The sequence below is a fragment of the Lissotriton vulgaris genome, chromosome 10 (assembly GCF_964263255.1).
Source record: "Lissotriton vulgaris chromosome 10, aLisVul1.2, whole genome shotgun sequence".
Classification (NCBI taxonomy): domain Eukaryota; kingdom Metazoa; phylum Chordata; class Amphibia; order Caudata; family Salamandridae; genus Lissotriton; species Lissotriton vulgaris.
The window spans coordinates 34234209-34254928 of NC_141698.1; the positions used below are offsets into that span (position 1 = coordinate 34234209).

General features: G+C 44.2%; 1 protein-coding gene across 1 annotated transcript; it reads right to left on the reverse strand.

Moving 5' to 3' along the window:
• Positions 1–3245: 3245 nt before the first annotated feature.
• PRAF2 (PRA1 domain family member 2) lies at positions 3246–17573 on the reverse strand. The gene is made up of 3 exons (XM_086940362.1): positions 17346–17573; positions 7852–8069; positions 3246–6472 (listed from the first exon to the last, which is right to left on the reverse strand). The coding sequence occupies exons 1-3, from the start codon at positions 17522–17524 to the stop codon at positions 6333–6335; spliced, it is 537 nt and encodes a 178-aa protein (XP_086796488.1). The 5' UTR covers positions 17525–17573; the 3' UTR covers positions 3246–6332.
• Positions 17574–20720: the final 3147 nt, after the last annotated feature.

Below are 20720 nucleotides of genomic sequence, written 5' to 3' on the forward strand. Positions count from 1 at the left end.
ATATGTATTTACATATCACAAAAGTAGGCAAAGGCTGCAAATACTTTGGTTCCGGAATGAACTGTCCACAGATTCACTGATTTTTGACTGACACACAGATAACTTGACAACAAAGTAACTTCAACAAGTATAGGTCAGCTAGATTCAAGGAGGGATGTGGCAAAAAAATGTATCTCCCAATGATTCATATGTTGTATTTAGACTTAGTGACTAGGTTTTGATAGTTGTACAAACTGGGCATGTCACAGGGCCTAACTGTTCTGTTGCTGGCAGATTACACAAATAAGTGGCTGGTCACATGATGTGTCAGTGTGAAATGTGTTTTTTTATGTAGCTTACTTGTAAAGTGCAACTGTTACTCCAAGGAGTGTCCTGGCGCAACTGCAGAAAGAACGATCAGCAGGGAAAAGGAGGGAAGAGCTTAGGGACTGGAAATGAAACAGGTCTAGAGTCCCTCTATACTACTTATTCCTAAGGACGGGACATTCCTTATAGGGTGTCCCATGAAGGCCTCTAGTACTATCCCATTATTAACTATGACTGTGATATCAGCGTGTCTATATCGCAATCAAGTCACTGCTAATGGGTCATTTTGCTTCAACCATAAATAAAGAAGGCTACACTTCTGGCCCCAAGAAGTTCAAGGACATGAAGTTGCAAAAGGTTACTGGTGCCTATTAGAACTCTGGGACTCAACGAGACACTTCACTGAAAACCACTCACTGAAAGTCACTGAAATTAGTAATGTTAAAGGGTAGGATGGCTTCAAAAAGACTTTGGACTTGACAGTACTGAACCTGGACAGGTCTAAGAGAAGAGCGAGAAGAATAAAACCGTCAATCATTTCGCTGCTTTCAGCGGTAGCTGCAGGAGTCACTGTTAATTAATTAATTAATTGTGGGTTTGTAATGTGCTAGAATCGACTCCTGAAGGAGTATCTCTGCGCAGTAGACCGCTGGGGAACCCGTCCTGGCTTTCCCTGTGAGATGGTCCCTGCTGGGTATCTCCAAGGTGAAACCAAGCATCCCGGCATATGTGGGGGGCCGTTGTAGAGATGAGGCAAGCTAATGCCCATAGTTGCCGAGTGTGATCCCTGGTTAGAGTAGGCACCGAGATGAGAATTATCGAGTCCGCTGACCCTGGTCCACGACCCTGCCGCGTCGGGAATTGAACCCTGGTCCCGGGCCGTCCTCTGCTCTCGGGTCTGCCGCCTCTAACCAGTGAGCCACACCACTCCACTGTATGTTGTGGTTTCGCTCTAACACATAGGTTTAGTGGTTTGAGTAGAAAAATATGTACGTTTCATGTTAAAACCTGACAACCCTAATTACCATTTCCTCCATTGGGTCAGTAAGGTGATTACCATTGAGGGGGCACCAATAACATCTATTATTAAGCGTCCAAAGAGACAGTAATATTCATGGTTTGCTCTGTTAACGCTCACGTCAAACCAATGTCTTACCAGTTAGAAAGAGAAACGCTTGGTCTCGCTAACCGTAGGCTTTTCCTTCAGCAGCATAAACTAGTGCTTTCTGATTCAAACCATCCCAAACCCTAATTTATAAACTGGATGGTGGAAGAGGCTGGTATAGAGATCTATATATGTGGAGAAGAGTTGTGACCATAGCATAGTCTCAGTGAAAAACACCTAAATAAAATGAAGGAATGGATAAAGTCAAGCAGCAGGAATACATCTACACACTTTTTATTCAGGAACACTGAACGTCGTTGTATTGTAAGGTTAAATGAGTTTATAGCATCCTATACCCAGGGCCACTAGAATTATGTGATTGTGCGGCTGCTGAGATGTTCGCATAGTTATAGATTTGACGCATTTGTGACACAATTCATCATCTGCCGCATATTCTGCAGATTCTAAACAAAAACAATTAGTTTTCTACCTCAAATGGTTCTAAAGTTACTAGAAATGTGACATGTGTTGCTGCGCAATGGAAGGTCCTTTAGCAAAGCTATACTGGTCACCTTTTTGTTGCTTATTGCTACATTTGGGTGTTAAAGGAGTACTAATGAGGTGCAACTAATACCCAGACCCCCTTACCAAGATCAAAAATGATGAAATAATGAAGCAATACCTTTACAAAATGTGCTGCATTATGCAGCATACATGGCCTTTTCTTGCTGCATAATTTAGTCAGCCCTGCCGCATAATTTGGCCCTCTCCTGCTGCATAATTCCAGTGGCTCTGCTTATACCAAAATCAAGTCAGGCCTAGGTCTGCTTGAGAGAAAGTTAAGTGTTAAAGGGTCAACAACAGGAAGCTAAAGTTTAAAACTTCAGTCAAGTTTGTGACTGTTTAAAAACAAATTAGGAATTCAAGATGGCAGCTATGTTTAGAGAATTGACGGTGGTATTGGTACAAGGCATTCTGGGAAGTGTAGTACAATGGTCACTACTGCGGGTTAGTTTTATTTGAGTAGATTTTTCTTCTGAGAGTAATTAACATATAGAATTATAGAAGGGTAACAGTGAATAACGGATGGTTTTCACCAACTGGTTCGGAGTGACAGCAAAGCTCAAGTTGTCAATGATGTCTCTCAGAACCCCAAGATTTAGAATCTGGTATTCAGAGGGAGAGACATACATCAGAAAGATACATGGCTTTTGTGTATTGTATTGTAGCATTCATATAGTGTTTCGAACATTGACAAGGCCGGCTTCCGGGCGGTCTGGCAGGTGGTGACCCCCTTTGTTATGTCTGATTGGTAAGATGTGGGTTTGGAGATGGCCTATGAGGGAAGCGCTGTGCACCGTGCACGGGGTCCGGACTGATTTTTCTATCACATTCCAGCAATCCTGTAGCTTCACTTACACATGGAGGGAGGTGTGAGGTACAGTGGGATCTGCAGATAGGCATCATCACCCTCTAGTCTCAGCTGGGCATATTTTGGTCTTTACTTTTGGAACATCATCGACTTTACTACTCCTAAGAATTCAAAGAGAATGTGTAAGGCCCTTAATCTTGCAGGGAGTAAGTTCCAACGCTTGGCTGTCTGTAAACTGAAGGAATTACAGCCAACATATGAATGAATGAGTTCCTTGCCGGACTATACTTCCAGCAAGGCCTGCGAAAAGCACTGCTTTTGGACCGAGGAAGAGCTCCAAGGCTACTAAGCACTGATCTACACCCCTCTTTCCTCTCAATCCTTTGTCCCTAAGAGAAGTAGCACGCTCCAGCACTCACATTTACATTTCTAAAAGAAAATGAAACAACGTAGAACAAAGAGTAAGAGAGAATACATGTATTTATTTGTAACACTTCTAAGGTACTTGGACTAGAACAACAAATTTGAAACAGTGCAAGAGAAAAAGGTGGGAGCCTGTGTATTTGGTGAACCAAACCTTGCATATCTCCTCCTCTGCTGTATCACCACGAAGACCCGGATCAGGTTCCTCTGAGCTCTGAATAAAGCTGCAGAGACTTGCTGCCTGACCCACTCTCCTCTCTGTGAATACTGTAGGTGGTCCGGACCAAAAGCAGCTTCTTAAATTAATTTTCAAACCAACTTGGAATACTCACTATTCTCTCAACTTAAACAGCAATCTTTGTTGCAGGTGTGTTCAACCAAAAGGCGAGATTTATTCAGCACAAAGCACAGAGCAGTCCTGCAATACAAAGGCCTAACGGATACCCTAATAACCCGACTACATAAATAAACCTTGCAGCAGCCAATCTTTTGGTCCAAATTCTAGGCCACTAAGGGTATGGGGCAGTATTTGTACAACATACCTAGGTGAACAGAATTTATGCTAGCTTCACAGGTAATGCTAGCATGTACGCCACCATAACAAAGTATAAACATACACAATATGTACATTGGAAATGTGGTTGGCTAACTACACGCTTTGCCGGTTTGCTATTTGCTCCCATTGTCATAAAAATTATTTCTCTGTCCACAAACTATGTGATTGGTGGGCAGATGGAAGAGGCAGGTGACGGTACACAGTTTTAAAACAAGTGATACTTATCTGGTGAAGCTGAAGAGAATAGGCAACTTATCAAGAGACGGAAAAGAAAACAAGTGAGTGGTGGCTACAAACTTGAACATGGCAAAATACTGATTTTCAAAAACAGCTGTGAAAATTAGGCAGCTGATAAAATATCCAGAAAAAAATGTAAAAGGAATGAAATGAAAAAGAACAGAGAACAAAAAAAGTGACAAAGTTAACGGAATGGAATGTGCATAACTAAAGGATTAAATGGAATCAAAGGAGTAGTGTATTTTGTGTCTTTCACACACAAAATAAATGCTTTTCATGTTTGCTTCCTTTTTTGACCAGTACTTATGAAGTCCTTACTTCAACACAAAAAATGTTTTGGGGAGCTGATGACTATAGGGATAGAGTAAACCTGGGTGGCACAAGCGTGGCTTGTAGGTTTATGAAAGAGCCCAAAGGTGCCATGGCAACACCAGTTCTGTGCAGCTTGAGAATTTGCATCCTCTTCTGGAACAGAACCCGGAGTAACAGCTGTGCAGGGTGCACTTAAACCGCACAACAAAATAAAACATTAAAAAACAAGAAAAAATATAAAGAAACTTCAAGCAGGCCTTCAAAGTGCAGAAGGGATATTAGAAATACATGATAATAAAGTGGTAATGGAGACTGGGTGGTGAGAGAGAAAGGGAGGTCAAGCAAAGAAGACAACCAAAATGCAGAATTGTGGAAAGCACTAACAAAGGATAATATAGCGCAGGAAAAGAGTCATGTGTCAAGGGGCAGGGACAGCTGAAGGGTCTCTAGGAAGGAAATGGATCTACTGGAAGGGATGTCAGCCATCTTGCATTAAAGCTTAATGCTAAAAAATTCAGGCTGTTGTCAAAAAGGAAAGATGCACTGCCGGCCCACAGCCTCTTAATCCCAGTGTAAATGCCCCTCAAAGTCAACCACTGATAACGTCATTGTTTTACTCAAGACTTGGGTGGGTAAACAATTGGTGATCTCTACATTTCTGCTTTCAACAATCTGCGATGTTTACATTTGTGTGTGCAGTCCCCAATGGAAAATACTGTTTCTCGCCCACCATGTTTCTAAATTTGCTCAGCAAAATGAAACTTGTAAATGCTTCAGGGTTTTGCCTATGCACGTAAAATCTTCCTCGTGGAACAGGCTTTGTTCAGGGCTCCTATGTTATATTGCTGCTGGGGGGTTGCCAACTAAGAGGATCCATGTTTGGAAATAATGTGACATAAGCAGAAATGGCGTCACCTGAATATGTGGCAAATCCTTTTGCAGATGGTCTGGCATAGAGAGACCTGCATAGCCATCCTTCTTCCACAATACTGATAAAGAGTTGGGAGGGGGCCCTTTAAACCATCGTAACTGCTGCAGGGATATAGCTAAAGGCAGGATCAACATATGGCTTTTAAGATGCCATGACCGCATAGCTCTCATCGGAACTGTCTCCTCTGGCCATCCTATTAACTCACCACTAACTGTAATGGCAACGTCCAGAAGAAACCTGTCTTTTTATGCTAAAGGACCCCCAGAAACATACGTACATATAAAGAACTGTTAACGGGTGATCACAGCTCTTCTCACTTGCAAGTGGATTCAACACATATTGTCGTGTGAGAGATGATTTGAATGCTAGGACGTTGTACTTTGTGCAGTGTGTTATATCTTATCAGATATTTTTCCAAACTTCTGGGGACCAGGGCTTTGAAATTTTAATTGAGGCCGACAAAGTCACTTGCGGCATCCCTGTTTGTTCACAATTTCCCAACAAGTGTCTCAGTGAATGCCTATCTCCATGTCACGATAGAGGTGGGACGTGGCTTGGGTGTAAAAACAAAAAGGGGGAAATGCAAGGCGGATTAAATGCCTTCAGAAGCCACTGCCCAGAAAAGACAGGCAGGAGCTCACTCTACCCACCTATTGTGACTGACAGAGGTGTCGGTGGCTGATTTTCTCTGTCACAACCTCTAGGTAGGTGTGATATGCATTGTGGAAATAGAAATCAAGTAATTCCTCCATTTTATGCAGCTGCATTAGCAAGAAAGACAAAAGGAAAAGGGCTAATGGAAGGAGATCTAATGATGATAAGATCGCTGGCCTACAGGTAGCATGGATAAGAGAGCGGCCTGCACACTTATGTTCTGGCCCGCTGAGTCCTGCTCTCGATAGTGGGAGGCATGAGGGGTGTTAAGTACACAGATCAGCAGACCACCCATGCATCAAGCCAGAATAGGGAGTGGCTTTGCCCCAAGAGTCACTTTTCATCAATTCCACCTTTCAATCTTGACTTGTGTGTGCAGGCGCCTGTCCTCCTGGTGCGCCGAGCCTCCCCGGATTGGTGGCCCGTGCTTGCAGCTTTAGGATCCAGCTTCCTGCTCCTGCCCCAGCGCCTCCAGCAGCATGCCCATGGGTGTGCGCTTCAGCCCAATACTCTCCATCTTGTTCTCGATTTTGGATTTCAGGTTCCGAAGGCGCAGAGAAGCGTGGGTGAGAATCACTAGGAAAGACGAGGGGGATGAGGGTAAGAAATAAATACACATTTCAGACAGAGAGCTACTGTGGACATGGACCACCCGATACATTTCTTCCACTCACTTCCCTCACACCACAGTCCCCACAGATTGTCCCACTCCACACTGCTTGGGAGTTGTACCATCAGGGTCTGTCCAATGCCTTTGCGTCAGACACTGCCCTGCCACGGGCACAGGTGGGAATCCCCAGATTTTGATCAAATTGTCTGCGAATAATCCCCTCTCAGTTAGTTAGTACAAACTATGGCAGGTAACTTTTTCGCTAAAGGCTCCCCGTCAGACCTTCAACATCCTTTTCGCATCAGCAATGGGTCTATCGGTCTATAGACCATTTAAGAGGCAACACTGTGATCCTGGTGAGAGTGCGCTCAGGTACCCATTGGCACAATAAAGGGACAGACATCAAAATCAAATAAGGGAACGATGCTGCAGTATCTTCCATTCTTGTGGACACTTGTGCTCTCTCACTTACACCTGTGCGACTGTCGTGACCTAGTTGACAGTACTGGGCACCAGATCTAAACACTAACTAATGCGGAGCAGCAAGCTTGTGTCTGTGGCCTGAGATGTGGGAACGCAAGGGTTGCTTCTTGTCAACAAAGGGACCTCATGAGCAGGAGGGCATCACCTCTCAACAACTCAGCAAATTTGACAGCTGGAGACAGATGGGCGCATCATAGCCGTGAAGACCAGACTGCATGTGGCACGCGTGTTGGGAGTGCCATTGGACCCCACAATTCATCACTGCTGCAGCTGGTAAACCGGCACTAGTTCAAGCAGAAAGCAAGTGGGGTGGTTAAGGTGGCTGCCTGGTGGATAACAACAATGTTCTTCCATAAGGCGACCACGGATACAATGGCTTTTGATAGAAGCAAACTGGAGCTCTTTAACTGAAGAAGTAAAATAATGCAAAGTCAGACACTTTGGAAGTGATCTCTGCAGTTGCAGCCAACAGCCTACATCAATTTCTGTTTCTTCGAGTACAGTAGAACTTCCTGGTCATTCTAAGATCAGTGTGGTGAAGCTTCTATTGCGCCCTGAGATGCTAATAACATGCACCTCATTGACGACACATCTGTTTAACCAACAGATCTACAAATGTAAAGAGTTAACATAACGCATTTCGATTGCTAGCAGCATTTATCCTGGTTACAAATCTTGACCACTCAAATAACTGTGCTAAATTAGAAAAACTCTCCTGCTGCACCTTGTCAATATTCAAGCTGTGCATGGATACCGGTGACGTTTCACTTATCTCCAGTAGAAGGCACTCATGTGAGAACAGGTCCAGCTAACATGCACACACTACAGCTTAAACTGTTCCTTGGTGCCAGGTGATACTCACGCAACAGAGGCAGGATGATGGCGACGAATAAGGTTGGCAGGGCGCCGCACAGCATCAGGAGGCAGTAGCTGGTGGCGAGGATGGCCATCAAGCAGGACGTGGGGTAGTTACGGCGGAAGCGGCGCACCTCAGCCTTGTTTTCGGCTGCCCACACGAAGCCCAGGAAGGCAAGAGCAACCACCAACAGCACCAGGAGGGTTGTCAGAGGCTGGACATACCTATGGCGGCAGGAGAAGAAGAAGGTAGAGTAGGAACATGAGCAGTAGATAACATGCGAGCACATCATAAGAACATGACCTGGATATTTCAGCAGCTTCTATATTAAAGTGTGCTGTGTAGAAATCAATGCAATTTGTATTTCTTCCACACCCTGCACCCCCTTCCCCAACCCCCACCAAATCCCTCAGACAGGCAGAACAGCAGCATCAGGAAGTGTTTGCAGTTACTTGCTGTGCGATGAAATACAACTTTACAATTTCAGGGACAGCAGCAGCTCTTGTAGGGACCAGACTACGACTGTATAATGTGCCTTGTGCTGTCTTAGTGCACGGTGGTGCTCAGCTGTGATCAGTAGCGGGCGTTATTTGCATCGGTGTGCCTGAAGTGGTTTGTAATGTATACTATGCGGGACATGGCCAGTGCCCAGCTGTGATCAGTAGCAGGCAGTATTTGCATCAGTGTGCCGGCAGGGGTTTGTAAAGTATGTACTATGCGTTATGTGCCTGGTGCTCAGCAACAATACAGACTCTTCTCTTGCAGTGTGAAGAGCAGCCGGCAGTAAAGGCTGCTGAATTTTTTGATTTGTTCTGCATTCCGTCCATCAATTGGGTGTCCCGGGCTCACTGTGCCACTGGATTCATGCTATCCTGGCTGATGAGGGGTGAAACCCCGAAACCGGTCCTAGGATGCTTGCTCCAGTCCAGGGAGGACGTGGCTTGGTAGTTCAGGCTGGACTGTTCCCATGAGGCACAGGGTCAAGACTGATTTGCATATGAGACTTAAATCTCCGTGTCAAACCTTTTTCTGTAAACTGGATAGCGTCCCGCGTGGTGCGATATGGTCCTATTTCCGGCAAGGCCGTGTTTTTGGTGTTTCCCGTATCCTGGGATGACATAACGGTTTTCCATTCATGGAACCCGCATTTTCGTGTATCTCCTCTTTAATCTTACGCGTGTTGGGTCCATCTTACTATACTTTTTATCAAAGCCATCATGCTAGGGGCTTTGCCGATTTGATCGTGTTATATATATACTTTTTTACCTAGAATCTTGTACATGATAAGAAGAGTATTCGCTGGACGAATATCTCCTGGAAAGTATAAGGAGGCAACATACCCCTTATAATACTTTGAATCACGTTTTTATCCAAGAAGTATTGGGAAACATTTGTACAATTGTCCTGATGAAGGCGGTTTTATGCTAATTGTACCGCCGAAACGCGTCGATGCCTAAGGAGTGAATTTGGAATAAGAAATCAAGGAAAATTCATAATTGTGTTATTTGAGTTTAGTCCTTCTTTCCTGTAGCTCCTTTTTATTGGAATGTTGATTTTATTTATTATTGTTTCGTCCTGTATGTGTTTCCCAATTTTTAACAAAATATGATGTATGTTAATAAATGGTCCAAAGATTTAATTTTACCATAGTGTTTTCACGTGCATTGAATTTCTATTATTCTCATTGCTTCCTTGTCATTTTGTTTTATTGATGAGCTAATTGTTTGTCTGTAAGTACTTATGTGTTTATGCTAATTCGCCCAAAGGGAATTATTGTTTTGACTTGTGTTAACTTTGGAACCCTATCCCTTTGGTCTTGGGGTCCCTCTCTCCTTTATTAGAGAGAGTATTTAAGACTCATGTCAGTAAATGAATTAAATACATCTGCCACTTTTCCCTAGAAGAACTTAGCTAGAACATTACAGAAGTTCTGACCACCATTGTTGCTTCTAAGTTCAGGTACTTGTGCTAAGCTTCTCACTCTGTGGAATAGCTCTTTAATGGAGTTTTTAGACTGGGCTATCTTTACAGTAAAATCACTTTTTTTCTTCCAAGATTAGTCTTTTAAAATCTGTAATAGCTAGCAAATAAATCTTCCTGTCGACTAGGTCGTATTTGGATCTCCACAGTTTTTCCCTTCTGCAAAGCTGTTTTTGCAGTCTAAGTTTATATGAGAACCACTGTTCAGAAGGGGTTTTTCGTCGCTGAGAGATCAGTTTTGTGGGAGCCAGGGAGTCAACCTAAGACGTGATCCAAGAAGAATATGAAGAGACTATAAACTCTACATCCGAGATAAAACTTGGTGTAGAATTAGCTAAACAAGATTCAAACTCAACGGGATCGATGTTCTTCCAAACACGAACTTCAAAAGAAGGCTCCTTTTTTTTTTTTTTTTTTTTTTTTTTTAGAAAAGAATGGCTCAAATTAATATTTCATGTTCAAGGTTCTCCTCAACTTACATACTTCCTTAGTATGAAGCTATACTATAGATGAAATTTAAAGCAGGCATAAAAAAGAATCTGAAGAAATATTGAGCCTTTCTAAAATAAACATTTTTAAAAAGAACCACCTACCCTTCTCGAAAATAAAATATTACAGACAATTAAGATGGACGTCTACTGCAAACCAACATTTATCTCTGTGTGGTGCTTTGGAGCATAATGGACACATCTGTGCCCTTTATATAAACCATCAAAATGTTGGTAAGTTACTGTGCTAATAACTGGTATCTAATGAGCACTGATGTTTTTGATGAAGGCGATGGGAGAATGGAAACGCCTCAGCTGAACTGCTCTATGATTATATAAGTTAAGCGGACAAATATTTGTGACTGTATTTATCTTCCAGTTTCTTGTAGAGCGCTGCAAATCACGAGTACTTGCCTGAGAGCGCTGTGGGACGATGAGGAGAACAGAGGGTCACGAAGAGACAAAGGAGGGAACAACAGTCAGTGGCGGCTCCTCCACTAAGGCGGATGAGCATCGCCTCACTGCTTTTTAGCAGTGAAATAAAGAGAAAATAAATTGATAACTCGCATTATTATCATTTTAATTTCTACTACTGCCCCCAGCTTTGTGCGAGGGGTCAGGGGAGGAATGGTAGCACCCACCTCAGTGCGCAATGACTGCTTTCCTGGCCCTCTAAGGCCACCCAAAACAGTCTTGCACACTTTGCATTTTCTCCATGCAAGCTGCATTACAGCCTACATTGAGAACATGACCTGGCACCCAGTCAGCGTCTGAGCGCCGAAACACGGTGTTCAGACCAATAACAACGCTGCTAAGGAAGCATTGTGACTGGCTGAATGGGAGCCTGGGCGTGCTTCCGGTTGTTCAGGTCAGTGAGGGTGAGGACTACGTAGGAAAGACGTTGCAAGGAAGTGTTGAGTAGATACGTTTTTATTTACTGCCCGCTTTCCCCTCGTCTTTCCGCTCCTGCCCCGCCCCGCTACCTCCCATCTGTGCTGGCCGCTGCTGGCAATAGTGGACACGGACCACGGTCAGATGCAGTGAACTAGAGAAAAAGGTGTGCAAAAGCATAACTCCCTTGGGATAAAGGTCTATAATTTCAACCAGTCTCAGGCGTATAACTGGTGAGGGGGGACCAAGAAGAATAACTGGAATCAAACAGGAGGAAGGCTGAAGTCTGCGAAGAAGGAGCCGTAGGAGGAATGGTAAAAGTTCATTTTAGGCCTCAACTGAACACCAGGATATCTTGTTTGACCCTTGGTGCTTGGGAACAGGTTTCACAAGTGAAGCCCTGAACATGAGGAGATTTACCTCCAAATGTTTTAAGTGTAATGGCGACGTAGCCAGCAGATTAATTGAAGATTTCCTCTGGGCACCTGGATGGACGATGGAGTCGGAAGAGTTTTGTAAGGTATCTGCGCGCACAAATAGGAGTCGACTTGTGTACAAAGCGCAGTTATCTGAAGTGTGATCTTTCTTTGAGTGAAACCCCGTCTATTGATCTGAAGGCTGGTGTGTTGTGATCTTTTCACCCAGGCCACAAATGAGCTTGCAGCTCGACTCTGAACTTTGTGTCGTGTTTGATGTATGTTCCTGGAGAAGACGGTCAGGGGGTTTTGCCTAGTCAAGATATCACCACTGCCAGAACTTTCACAACCTTTAGCAAACCTGGAGGAAACAGAGGATGCCCTCAAGCAGGCAAAGAAGATGAAAGGCCCCTTTGGTGACTTAATTCACACACGTATGAAACGAGACCCTGCACTTAAAAGTAATACCCAGACTTGCAAACCTTCTAGACTGGTTTTAGAGTTCGACCATGGTGTCGAGCCAAATGAAGTGGAGGAGAGAAAGTTCAACTGAGCCCAGGAGTAAGATTTGTGGCATCTGACTGTTCAAGGAAAGCAAATGATGATGCATCAAGATTAAACATCCGTCAGTTAGCTACCCGATGGTGAATCTAAATGTGCTCTTTTAATGTCAAGTAGGTCGAGTTTTCATCAGCATACATCTGCAACTCACAATTATCTGCCTCAAAAATTGGTCCATGTGGTGCCAGAAAAACATGGAGAAGACAAAGTGGTGAAGGGCAAAATAGCAGAGAGGAATGTACCTATTTTAGCTTGGTAGGTTATGTTAGTCATGAATCAACTGAAACTAGATAGAGCTGGTGCCCCTCTCCTACAAGAGACAGTAGCCGATTTATGAGAGAGATTATGGCCAATGGTGTTGAACGCCATTGCGGTTAGGAACACAATCGTGTGTGGCAAGCAATGACAAGGGATTATTCGTATGGAAAATACAAGGAAAGAGACTTAGTAGGACCCTTGAAATTCTTCTGATTGGGCACCGAATGCTATGGATGCTGGAAAGAGACCTTCGGACCACTCATGGTTGAGCAAAGTTAATTCTGACCAGTGAGAGACTATCACAGCGCAATAAGTACGTGTATATGGTTATTCTCCCTTTGCCACATGGGGCCTGACCTCTTACCAGTGTAGGTAGTCTGATTTTAAGGCATAAGAAGGTCCAACGCTGTAGAATCACTGAAACAACATTTTCTGTGGGGTTGCAAATTCCATGAATTCAATAAAAAACTGACTTTTTAGTGTTTTAATCATGTTGTTATGGTAGTGTGCAAAGTTAGCTAAAATGTATTTTGAGGTCATGACCTCTGAAGCATTTCTATTTAATCTGTATTTTATAGAATTGAGAGATGAGACAAGACTTGTTGGAAGAAGAACAAGCTAAGCAGAGGTAGTCCAAGATCCCCGAACATAAAACAAGTGCAGGATAGTTAGCAGTAGTGTAATGCTCCTTCACACACACACATAAAACAGAGGCCAACACAGGTGCCAGTAGCGCATTCTTCCTACCAGAGAAAAGGTATGGCACAGGTAGCATCAGTGCATGAGTCTGCGTCCCTTAGTGGTATGAGACCCTCACGGGTGAGTAGCGCACTTGAGTGCTATCACTGTGTATATGTTTGTCTTTGTGGCAGGTCGCTGACAAATACTCAACAACACGTGCAGAAACAGACATATAGGCTGTGAAACACACACGACCGAATGAACTAGTCCAGTAACAAGATGCAAACTTTATTAATTATAAGACTATATCGGGGGCTCACTGACCTAAGCACCAAGGGTAAACTATGGGTAACTCTTGGTATGACAATAGCAAAGCGAAACATAGCAAGACAGTGGAGGGCGCAGGATCCACCGTCCATCACGGAGTGGGAGAACGATATGGACTGGTGCATGTTGACAGAGAGGATGGTGTACGAGTCCAGAGGGCGTCTGAGTAAATGGACGCAGATTTGCGGGAATTGGAACACCTATAGTGGATGCATATGTAAACCCCCGAGGCATAGATATGGGGATGACCCAATGTAGACCTGCTGTGTGTATCAATTGGGAGATGTAATTGTGCATTGTGTCTATTGCTAAATTTGACAAGCGTTGCCAGTATGACTGCAATTGTTAGAGAAATGTCTGAGGTGTGTAACTTGTTATTAATAAAAAGAAATATAAAAAAATGATAAGAATATATAATGTAAGATTCTAAAACAAGGCGTACAAGCAAGTCTTAAAACTCACCAGCCTATCCTAGAAAAAAGCAAGTCATGTATTGGATAAATACATATTGAAAACAGACATGACGACATGTGAAGGAGAGAAGTGCAAGATGAACAAACACTGATCAACTTAAATTTTAAAAATATATAAAACTGTGACAAATAGAATACTGTTATATTATTGTGTGCTGTATGGTGAGGACAGAGAGTATCCTACAGAGATGCTGAACATGATTAATGTTAACTGTTGTCTAGAACAGTCTGCCTTTGTCTCCCCTGAGACTGCTAACCACAGACGTTTCCATAAGGCCCCCAAATTGCATTTATTCTGCTCATGGTGACTCCTTCCCGGCAGGTTAGCCTGCCCTCCTCTATTCAGTCTGAGCACCAAGATGTTTCAGGCAGATGATCGCTTTCAAGTATCCACCTGCATCGTCACTACGCTAACTTAAATCTGCAAAAACACTACATCTTTTTAGTTACAGAATGTTGGCTCTTATGTAACCACGGGACGACAGCACATCATAAAAATTCATAAGGCTGATTGCCATCACCTAAACCGAATAGACATCCAAAGTGCATGAGTAGCAGCTCCAAAAAAGTTGTCCAACTTACACCAAGAAGGCTTAGATAGGACTGCTTTCCTGATTATCAGAAACATGTGCATTAAATGAATCTATTAATTAATTTTGCATTTCATGTTATACAATTCACAAACATGATGATTGTGCAGGATACAGCATGAATATCTTCCTTCATCCAAATTCAGTACCACCCTCATGAGCTCATATTGTGTCAACGTTTCGTCCCCTTATTAGCAATTCATGAAGACCATTCTCAGGACTTAATGAAGGTCCAACAATTCATGGGTAATCAGAAGATTAGAGCAAAGCTGAAATCACTCTGCATTGAGATGCCATTCGCTGTAAATTATCATCATCAGAGGGTTCATCTAAACCACTCTTCTCCAATCGGATTCTTATTCACCAAACTGACAGCCGGAGCGTGTTCTCCTGTCCTCAATCAGAGATTCTATTCGGTAAAATTATAAAAGGCTGGACTTCCATGATACTCTATCCTTTAGCTAGAACACATTGGTAGTAGTGTTTTTCCTCAGGAGGAAAAGGAACCGCACATCAATAGCTAAATCAATTTCAAAATAACCAATACAGTAGTGTGAATAAATAATGAAAGCACCTAACAGTTATATTCAGGGGTGCTATAATCGCCCTAAAGCACCTACTACCAGAAGATGCAATTCACACAGAAGAAACCCAATGTGTGTACAAGTTATAGATAATAGGGCATCGATAAGCACACCCGTGCCAATTATAGTTTCCTGATTAATGGAAAAGTAAAAGACTCAAAATAACAAAATACCGAACACAAATCACTATATAAGTGAATCGCTCAGAGAATATGTTCTATTCCAAAGTCTGGATCATACTAAATACATAGAGTCCACACTGGTTCAAATTCTTCAATTTGATCTTGTTTACTTTCTCTTGATGTTGTCTCGTCCAGCATAAAACACTGCCACTATGCCACAACATGTTTCGTCTTCCCTTAGACTTTATCAAGGCAATTGGCAAAACGATCGATGTCAGAACGTGTTAAACGGAAAATCAGGACGGTTTACTTCTCCCATACAGAAATATGTTCAATACTTAAAAACATGAATCGTCCTTGTCAAGGTAATCCTTGATGTTCTCCACAAGCTCGAGGTAATCCAGTCAATTGTTTAGACCGGGTATTAATGTGCTATATCTCATAAAACTGACGCCACAACCAGGAGTACGAGTGCCAGGTAGGAAGTACTGCGCCGCCATTACGGTGAAGAACTTATCAGGGTTCCCCAGCGGCCTCTTTTTGGACACGTGATATGAGAGAAAGAGAGGAAGTATGGAAGGATCTCCCCTTTCACCCAGGACTCTCCCAATTACTAAAACACTTTACCAAAGAGGAGGTGATTCAGCCTTCCTGCCTACCTTCCGTCATAGAGACTGAGTTCAATTCCCAGCTTTAGCGCACAACCAAACATTGTGGGATTTTGGTGTAATCACTCAACTCCCTTATGCCGCAAACTATCAACATGTGCAAAGTAATGTAAATATAAGTGATTTAAAAAACTGTACAGACCCAATTAGGTTATATTCCTCTCCAACACACCATGATTTGTGAAATCTGGTTTCACACTGCCCTCACACCAAATGTATTGGCCTATATTTGAGGCGCTTGTTTTAATAAAATATTTCTCTGTAACGCGCTTGGTGGCTTTGTGGGACTAGATGTCTAGCATACTATCCAATTCACAAACCTGGGATGTGCAATTAGCAAACTCACTAGATTGTGATCAGGAATGCAATTTGCGATTTGGTCTACATATTAAGTTGCATCACAAAGTGTCCCTTCGCAAGAGTTTGAAACATGACCTGCCTAATGAATACTGATTTAGAAGGTTGCAATTTGCGACAACCCATCATTAGCTGAGAATGCAAGGATGCAGAAATAATCCTATGCATACATTTTTTTCAATGGTCTCAGAATTCACAAAACCTTCTCCCCTGGTGGGGGTTAATGTGCAGCCCTAGGTAGAGTGGCACAGACCATAGTAAGGAATCTAGACACAGTGACCTTTCATCCTTCACAGCGACAAATCAGCCTTCACAGTGACCTTTCAGCCTTCACCCGACTCACCTAACTATGAGAATTAACCATAGCTGCCACTAGTTCTGTTCCATATCCGACACCCCAAGACAGTCCTGGATTTCAACCAACAACAGTTTGCATGCTGGGATAATTCAGCTAATACGCATAAAGTTCAAAGAACAAGACAGAAATCATGGTGCTTAAAAAAAGAGATGATTTTAGCTTGTAATTCAAACGCCCAGAATGCAAAGTGCTGTTGGCTAACACTTCAAAGTAAGGAAGAGGATGTTCCACGTAGCAGGGGACCGCTTGGCAGCTATCGGTGGTGCCCCTGCAAGGTCTCATCCCTCAATATTTAAACCTCCTAGGATAGCAGCCAGCAGGTCAGGTGCAGTAAGTAGTGGTTGCTCTCTACTGGCGCTATATAAATGCAAACCTTTTTCCCTTCTTTATCCCTCCACTATCCTTCTCAATTCAAATAACTGACTAACATATCCACCACTCAAATTACTTTCATAGTTTCATTATACTAATTCACCACTAATCCTTCTTGGGTACTTCATGCTACTCGCCGAAAAGGCGCTTTGACGCCTCGTCAGGGGTAGTGAGCACTACATACATGCAATTAAAATATGATACAATATTGTAGCTGCAGAGGAGCACCAGATCTGGTGTGCTGTGAGTGACACGTCAGCCTCACTCTCCAGAGGACAGCTCCCAGCAGATCTGCTGCAGCTGCAGAGGAGCACACGTCTGGGGTGTAGCGCCTACACTGGGCGCTGTGCATCGCCAGCTAGACGCATCCTCACCCTCCCACGGAGATCAGCAGCAGCTGCAGCAAGCAGTAGTTGCTCTGGTAGTACAGCAGGTTGTTGATGACTCGGTGGTTCCAGCGCTGAAGGTCCCGGACGTCCGGCGGGCTGAAGCGAGCCGAACCCAGCAAGAAGTCCTCCAGGGTCCGCACCGGAGGCAGCTGCACCTCCGACATCTTTACAACAAGGCAAGCCCGCAGGGAAGAGCGAAAACTACATTTCCCATCAGGCACGTTGACAGGTCAGCTGTGTCCCTCATTGGAGGCCTCGGCGATGGCATGCCGGGAAACGTAGTCTTTTGTCAAAACATCAAGCGGTAACGCCCCTCCCGGAAACAGTCCTCAACGCCGAGCATGCCGGGAGATGTAGTTGTTACGTTCACCTCGGTAGGCATGACAGCCAGCAACAACGATGAAGTTTAACACGTGGCGAATAGGCTAGTGTTTTTTAGCTCCTCCAGTATGCGGGAAAGTGTACTAGTTTAATCAACAGTCTGTGCATATAATAAATGTATAGATTTCTACCAAAATTGGAGAGCGTGGGGCTAGAATTCCAAAGGAATTCCAGCTGTGGAATTTACAGCATTTCCAATGGAGCCTGCTGAAATAAACGAACAATTACTGAATTTTAAACAAATAGGCTAATGCAGGGTTCAAACTGATGTTTTAGTATTACATGGCAAAGAGTGCTTATATTTGACGATATTCTCACATAAAAGGTTAGATCAATCATTATATATGGCGTGTCAACATTCTTAATTTTGGAGGCAGACTTTTGATTCATTAGAACTAAGAATGAATTCTATTTTGGCTTCCCTCGCTCTAAAACTTCGTCCACTCCAGCGTAAACTATGTTTAAATTAAATCCTTCCAGTTTTTTCCCCAGAACTCCCGCATGGGGGTTCCCAAATGTGGGGATTCATGGTCTGACAAGCTGTGGTTGGCTTTTGAAAACTAAAACTGGATTTTAAAGGTTGGGAAAAAGAATTCCTCAGGTCTGTAAGAACTAAAGAATGATACATATAAAACCTTTATAGCTTTTACATGATTGTTGAACAGGTACTATGATACTTTTTCAGTTATTTCAATTCACTTCATGTGTTGAAGAGTACAGGAGGGGCAGTCATACGTGGTCAAAGGTCTCAGCCAGTCATAGGGCCCGCATGTGGGCACTCAGGCCTGCCCTTGTTGTATCAGTCAGTCATAGGGCTGGTTGTTGGGGACTCAGGCCTTTCATTGTTGTATCAGTCAGTCATAGGGCTGGTGTTTGGGGATTCAGGCCTACCCTTGTTGTATTAATCAGTCATAGGGCTGGTGTTTTGGGACTCAGGCCTACCCTTGTTGTATCAGTCAGTCATAGGGCTGGTGTTTGGGGACTCAGGCCTACCCTTGCTGTATTAGTCAGTCATAGGGCTGGTGTTTGGGGACTCAGGCCTACCCTTGTTGTATCAGTCAGTCATAGGGCTGGTGTTTGGGGACTCAGGCCTACCCTTGTTGTATCAGCCAGTCATAGGGCTGGTGTTTGGGGACTCAGGCCTACCCTTGTTGTATTAGTCAGTCATAGGGCTGGTGTTTGGGGACTCAGGCCTACCCTTGTTGTATCAGCAAGTCATAGGGCTGGTCTTTGGGGACTCAGGCCTACCCTTGTTGTATCAGCAAGTCATAGGGCTGGTCTTTGGGGACTCAGGCCTGCCCTTGTTGTATCAGCAAGTCATAGGGCTGGTGTTTGGGGACTCAGGCCTACCCTTGTTCCCATCATGCACTGGGACAGGAACAGACTAATTTGCATACAGCCAGGTTCTGAAACTGGGATGGTGCAGTGAGCTAAAAAACGGTGTTGGATCTAGCCCTGATCTTTTGACTGGGTGAGAGCTTTCTGCTTAATTCAGAGACTCTGTCCCTCACCACCCCTTGTTGTAAATATTTTTGTCCACCCTAAGCGTGGAAGGGTATTCTCAGATGTGAGACCCTTGCTCACTGCACCATCAGGATTCATGCAAACCGGGCCGAAGACGGCTGTAATGCCAGAAACCGGTCCCCGGGAGCTTGTTTCCTTCCCAGTGTAAGAATTGGCTTTTGTAGTTTGGTTTGCCCTGTTCCCATCATGCACTGGGACAGGAACAGACTAATTTGCATACAGCCAGGTTCTGAAACTGGGATGGTGCAGTGAGCTAAATAACGATGTTGGATCTAGCCCTGATCTTTTGACTGGGTGAGAGCTTTCTGCTTAATTCAGAGACTCTGTTCCTCACCACCCCTTGTTGTAAATATTTCAGTCAGTCATAGGGCTGGTGTTTGGGGACTCAGGCCTACCCTTGTTGTATCAGTCAGTCATAGGGCTGGTGTTTGGGGACTCAGGCCTACCCTTGTTGTATTAGTCAGTCATAGGGCTGGTGTTTGGGGACTCAGGCCTACCCTTGTTGTATCAGCAAGTCATAGGGCTGGTCTTTGGGGACTCAGGCCTACCCTTGTTGTATCAGCAAGTCATAGGGCTGGTCTTTGGGGACTCAGGCCTGCCCTTGTTGTATCAGCAAGTCATAGGGCTGGTGTTTGGGGACTCAGGCCTACCCTTGTTGTATCAGTCAGTCATAGGGCTGGTGTTCGGGGACTCAGGCCTACCCTTGTTGTATCAGTCAGTCATAGGGCTGGTGTTTGGGGACTCAGGCCTACCCTTGTTGTATCAGCAAGTCATAGGGCTGGTCTTTGGGGACTCAGGCCTGCCCTTGTTGTATCAGTCAGTCATAGGGCTGGTGGGTGGTGACTCAGGCCTACCCTTGTTGTATCAGCAAGTCATAGGGCTGGTGGATGGGGACTCAGGCCTACCCTTGTTGTCTCAGCAAGTCATAGGGCTGGTGTTTGGGGATTCAGGCCTACCCTTGTTGTATCAGTCAGTCATAGGGCTGGTGTTTGGGGACTCAGGCCTACCCTTGTTGTGTCAGTGAAAGGACCCACATGTGCGGACTCCGGCCTACTATTGTACAAGTCAGTCCCAGGGACGCGTGCTGGCTCCGGCCTACTCTTGTTGTACCAGTCAGTCATAGGGCCCACGTGCGGGGACTCAGGCCTACCCTTGTTATACCAGTCAGTTATCGGGCCAGTGTGTGGGTACACAGGCCTACCCTTCTTGTAACAGTCAGTCATAGGGCCTGTGTGTGGTGAACTCAGGCATACTCTTGTTGTACCAGTTAGACCCATGTGTGCGGACTCCGGCCTACTCTTCTTGTACCAGACAGTCATAGGGCACACATGTAGCGACTCAGGCCTACCATTCTTATACCAGTCAGTCATATGGCCCACATGTGGGGACTTAGTCCTCCCCTTGTTGTACCAGTCAGTCATAGCGCCACCGTGTGTGTACTCAGGCCTACTTTTT

Excerpts from the sequence above, each read along its gene's own strand:
- PRAF2 (XM_086940362.1), bottom strand. The coding sequence starts at position 17,524 with ATGTCGGAGGTGCAGCTGCCTCCGGTGCGGACCCTGGAGGACTTCTTG. Across the intron at positions 8,070-17,345 it reads CTGCTGATCTCCGTGGGAGG|GTATGTCCAGCCTCTGACAA; the intron begins GTGAGGATGCGT and ends CTGCCGCCATAG. Across the intron at positions 6,473-7,851 it reads CATCATCCTGCCTCTGTTGC|TGATTCTCACCCACGCTTCT; the intron begins GTGAGTATCACC and ends CGTCTTTCCTAG.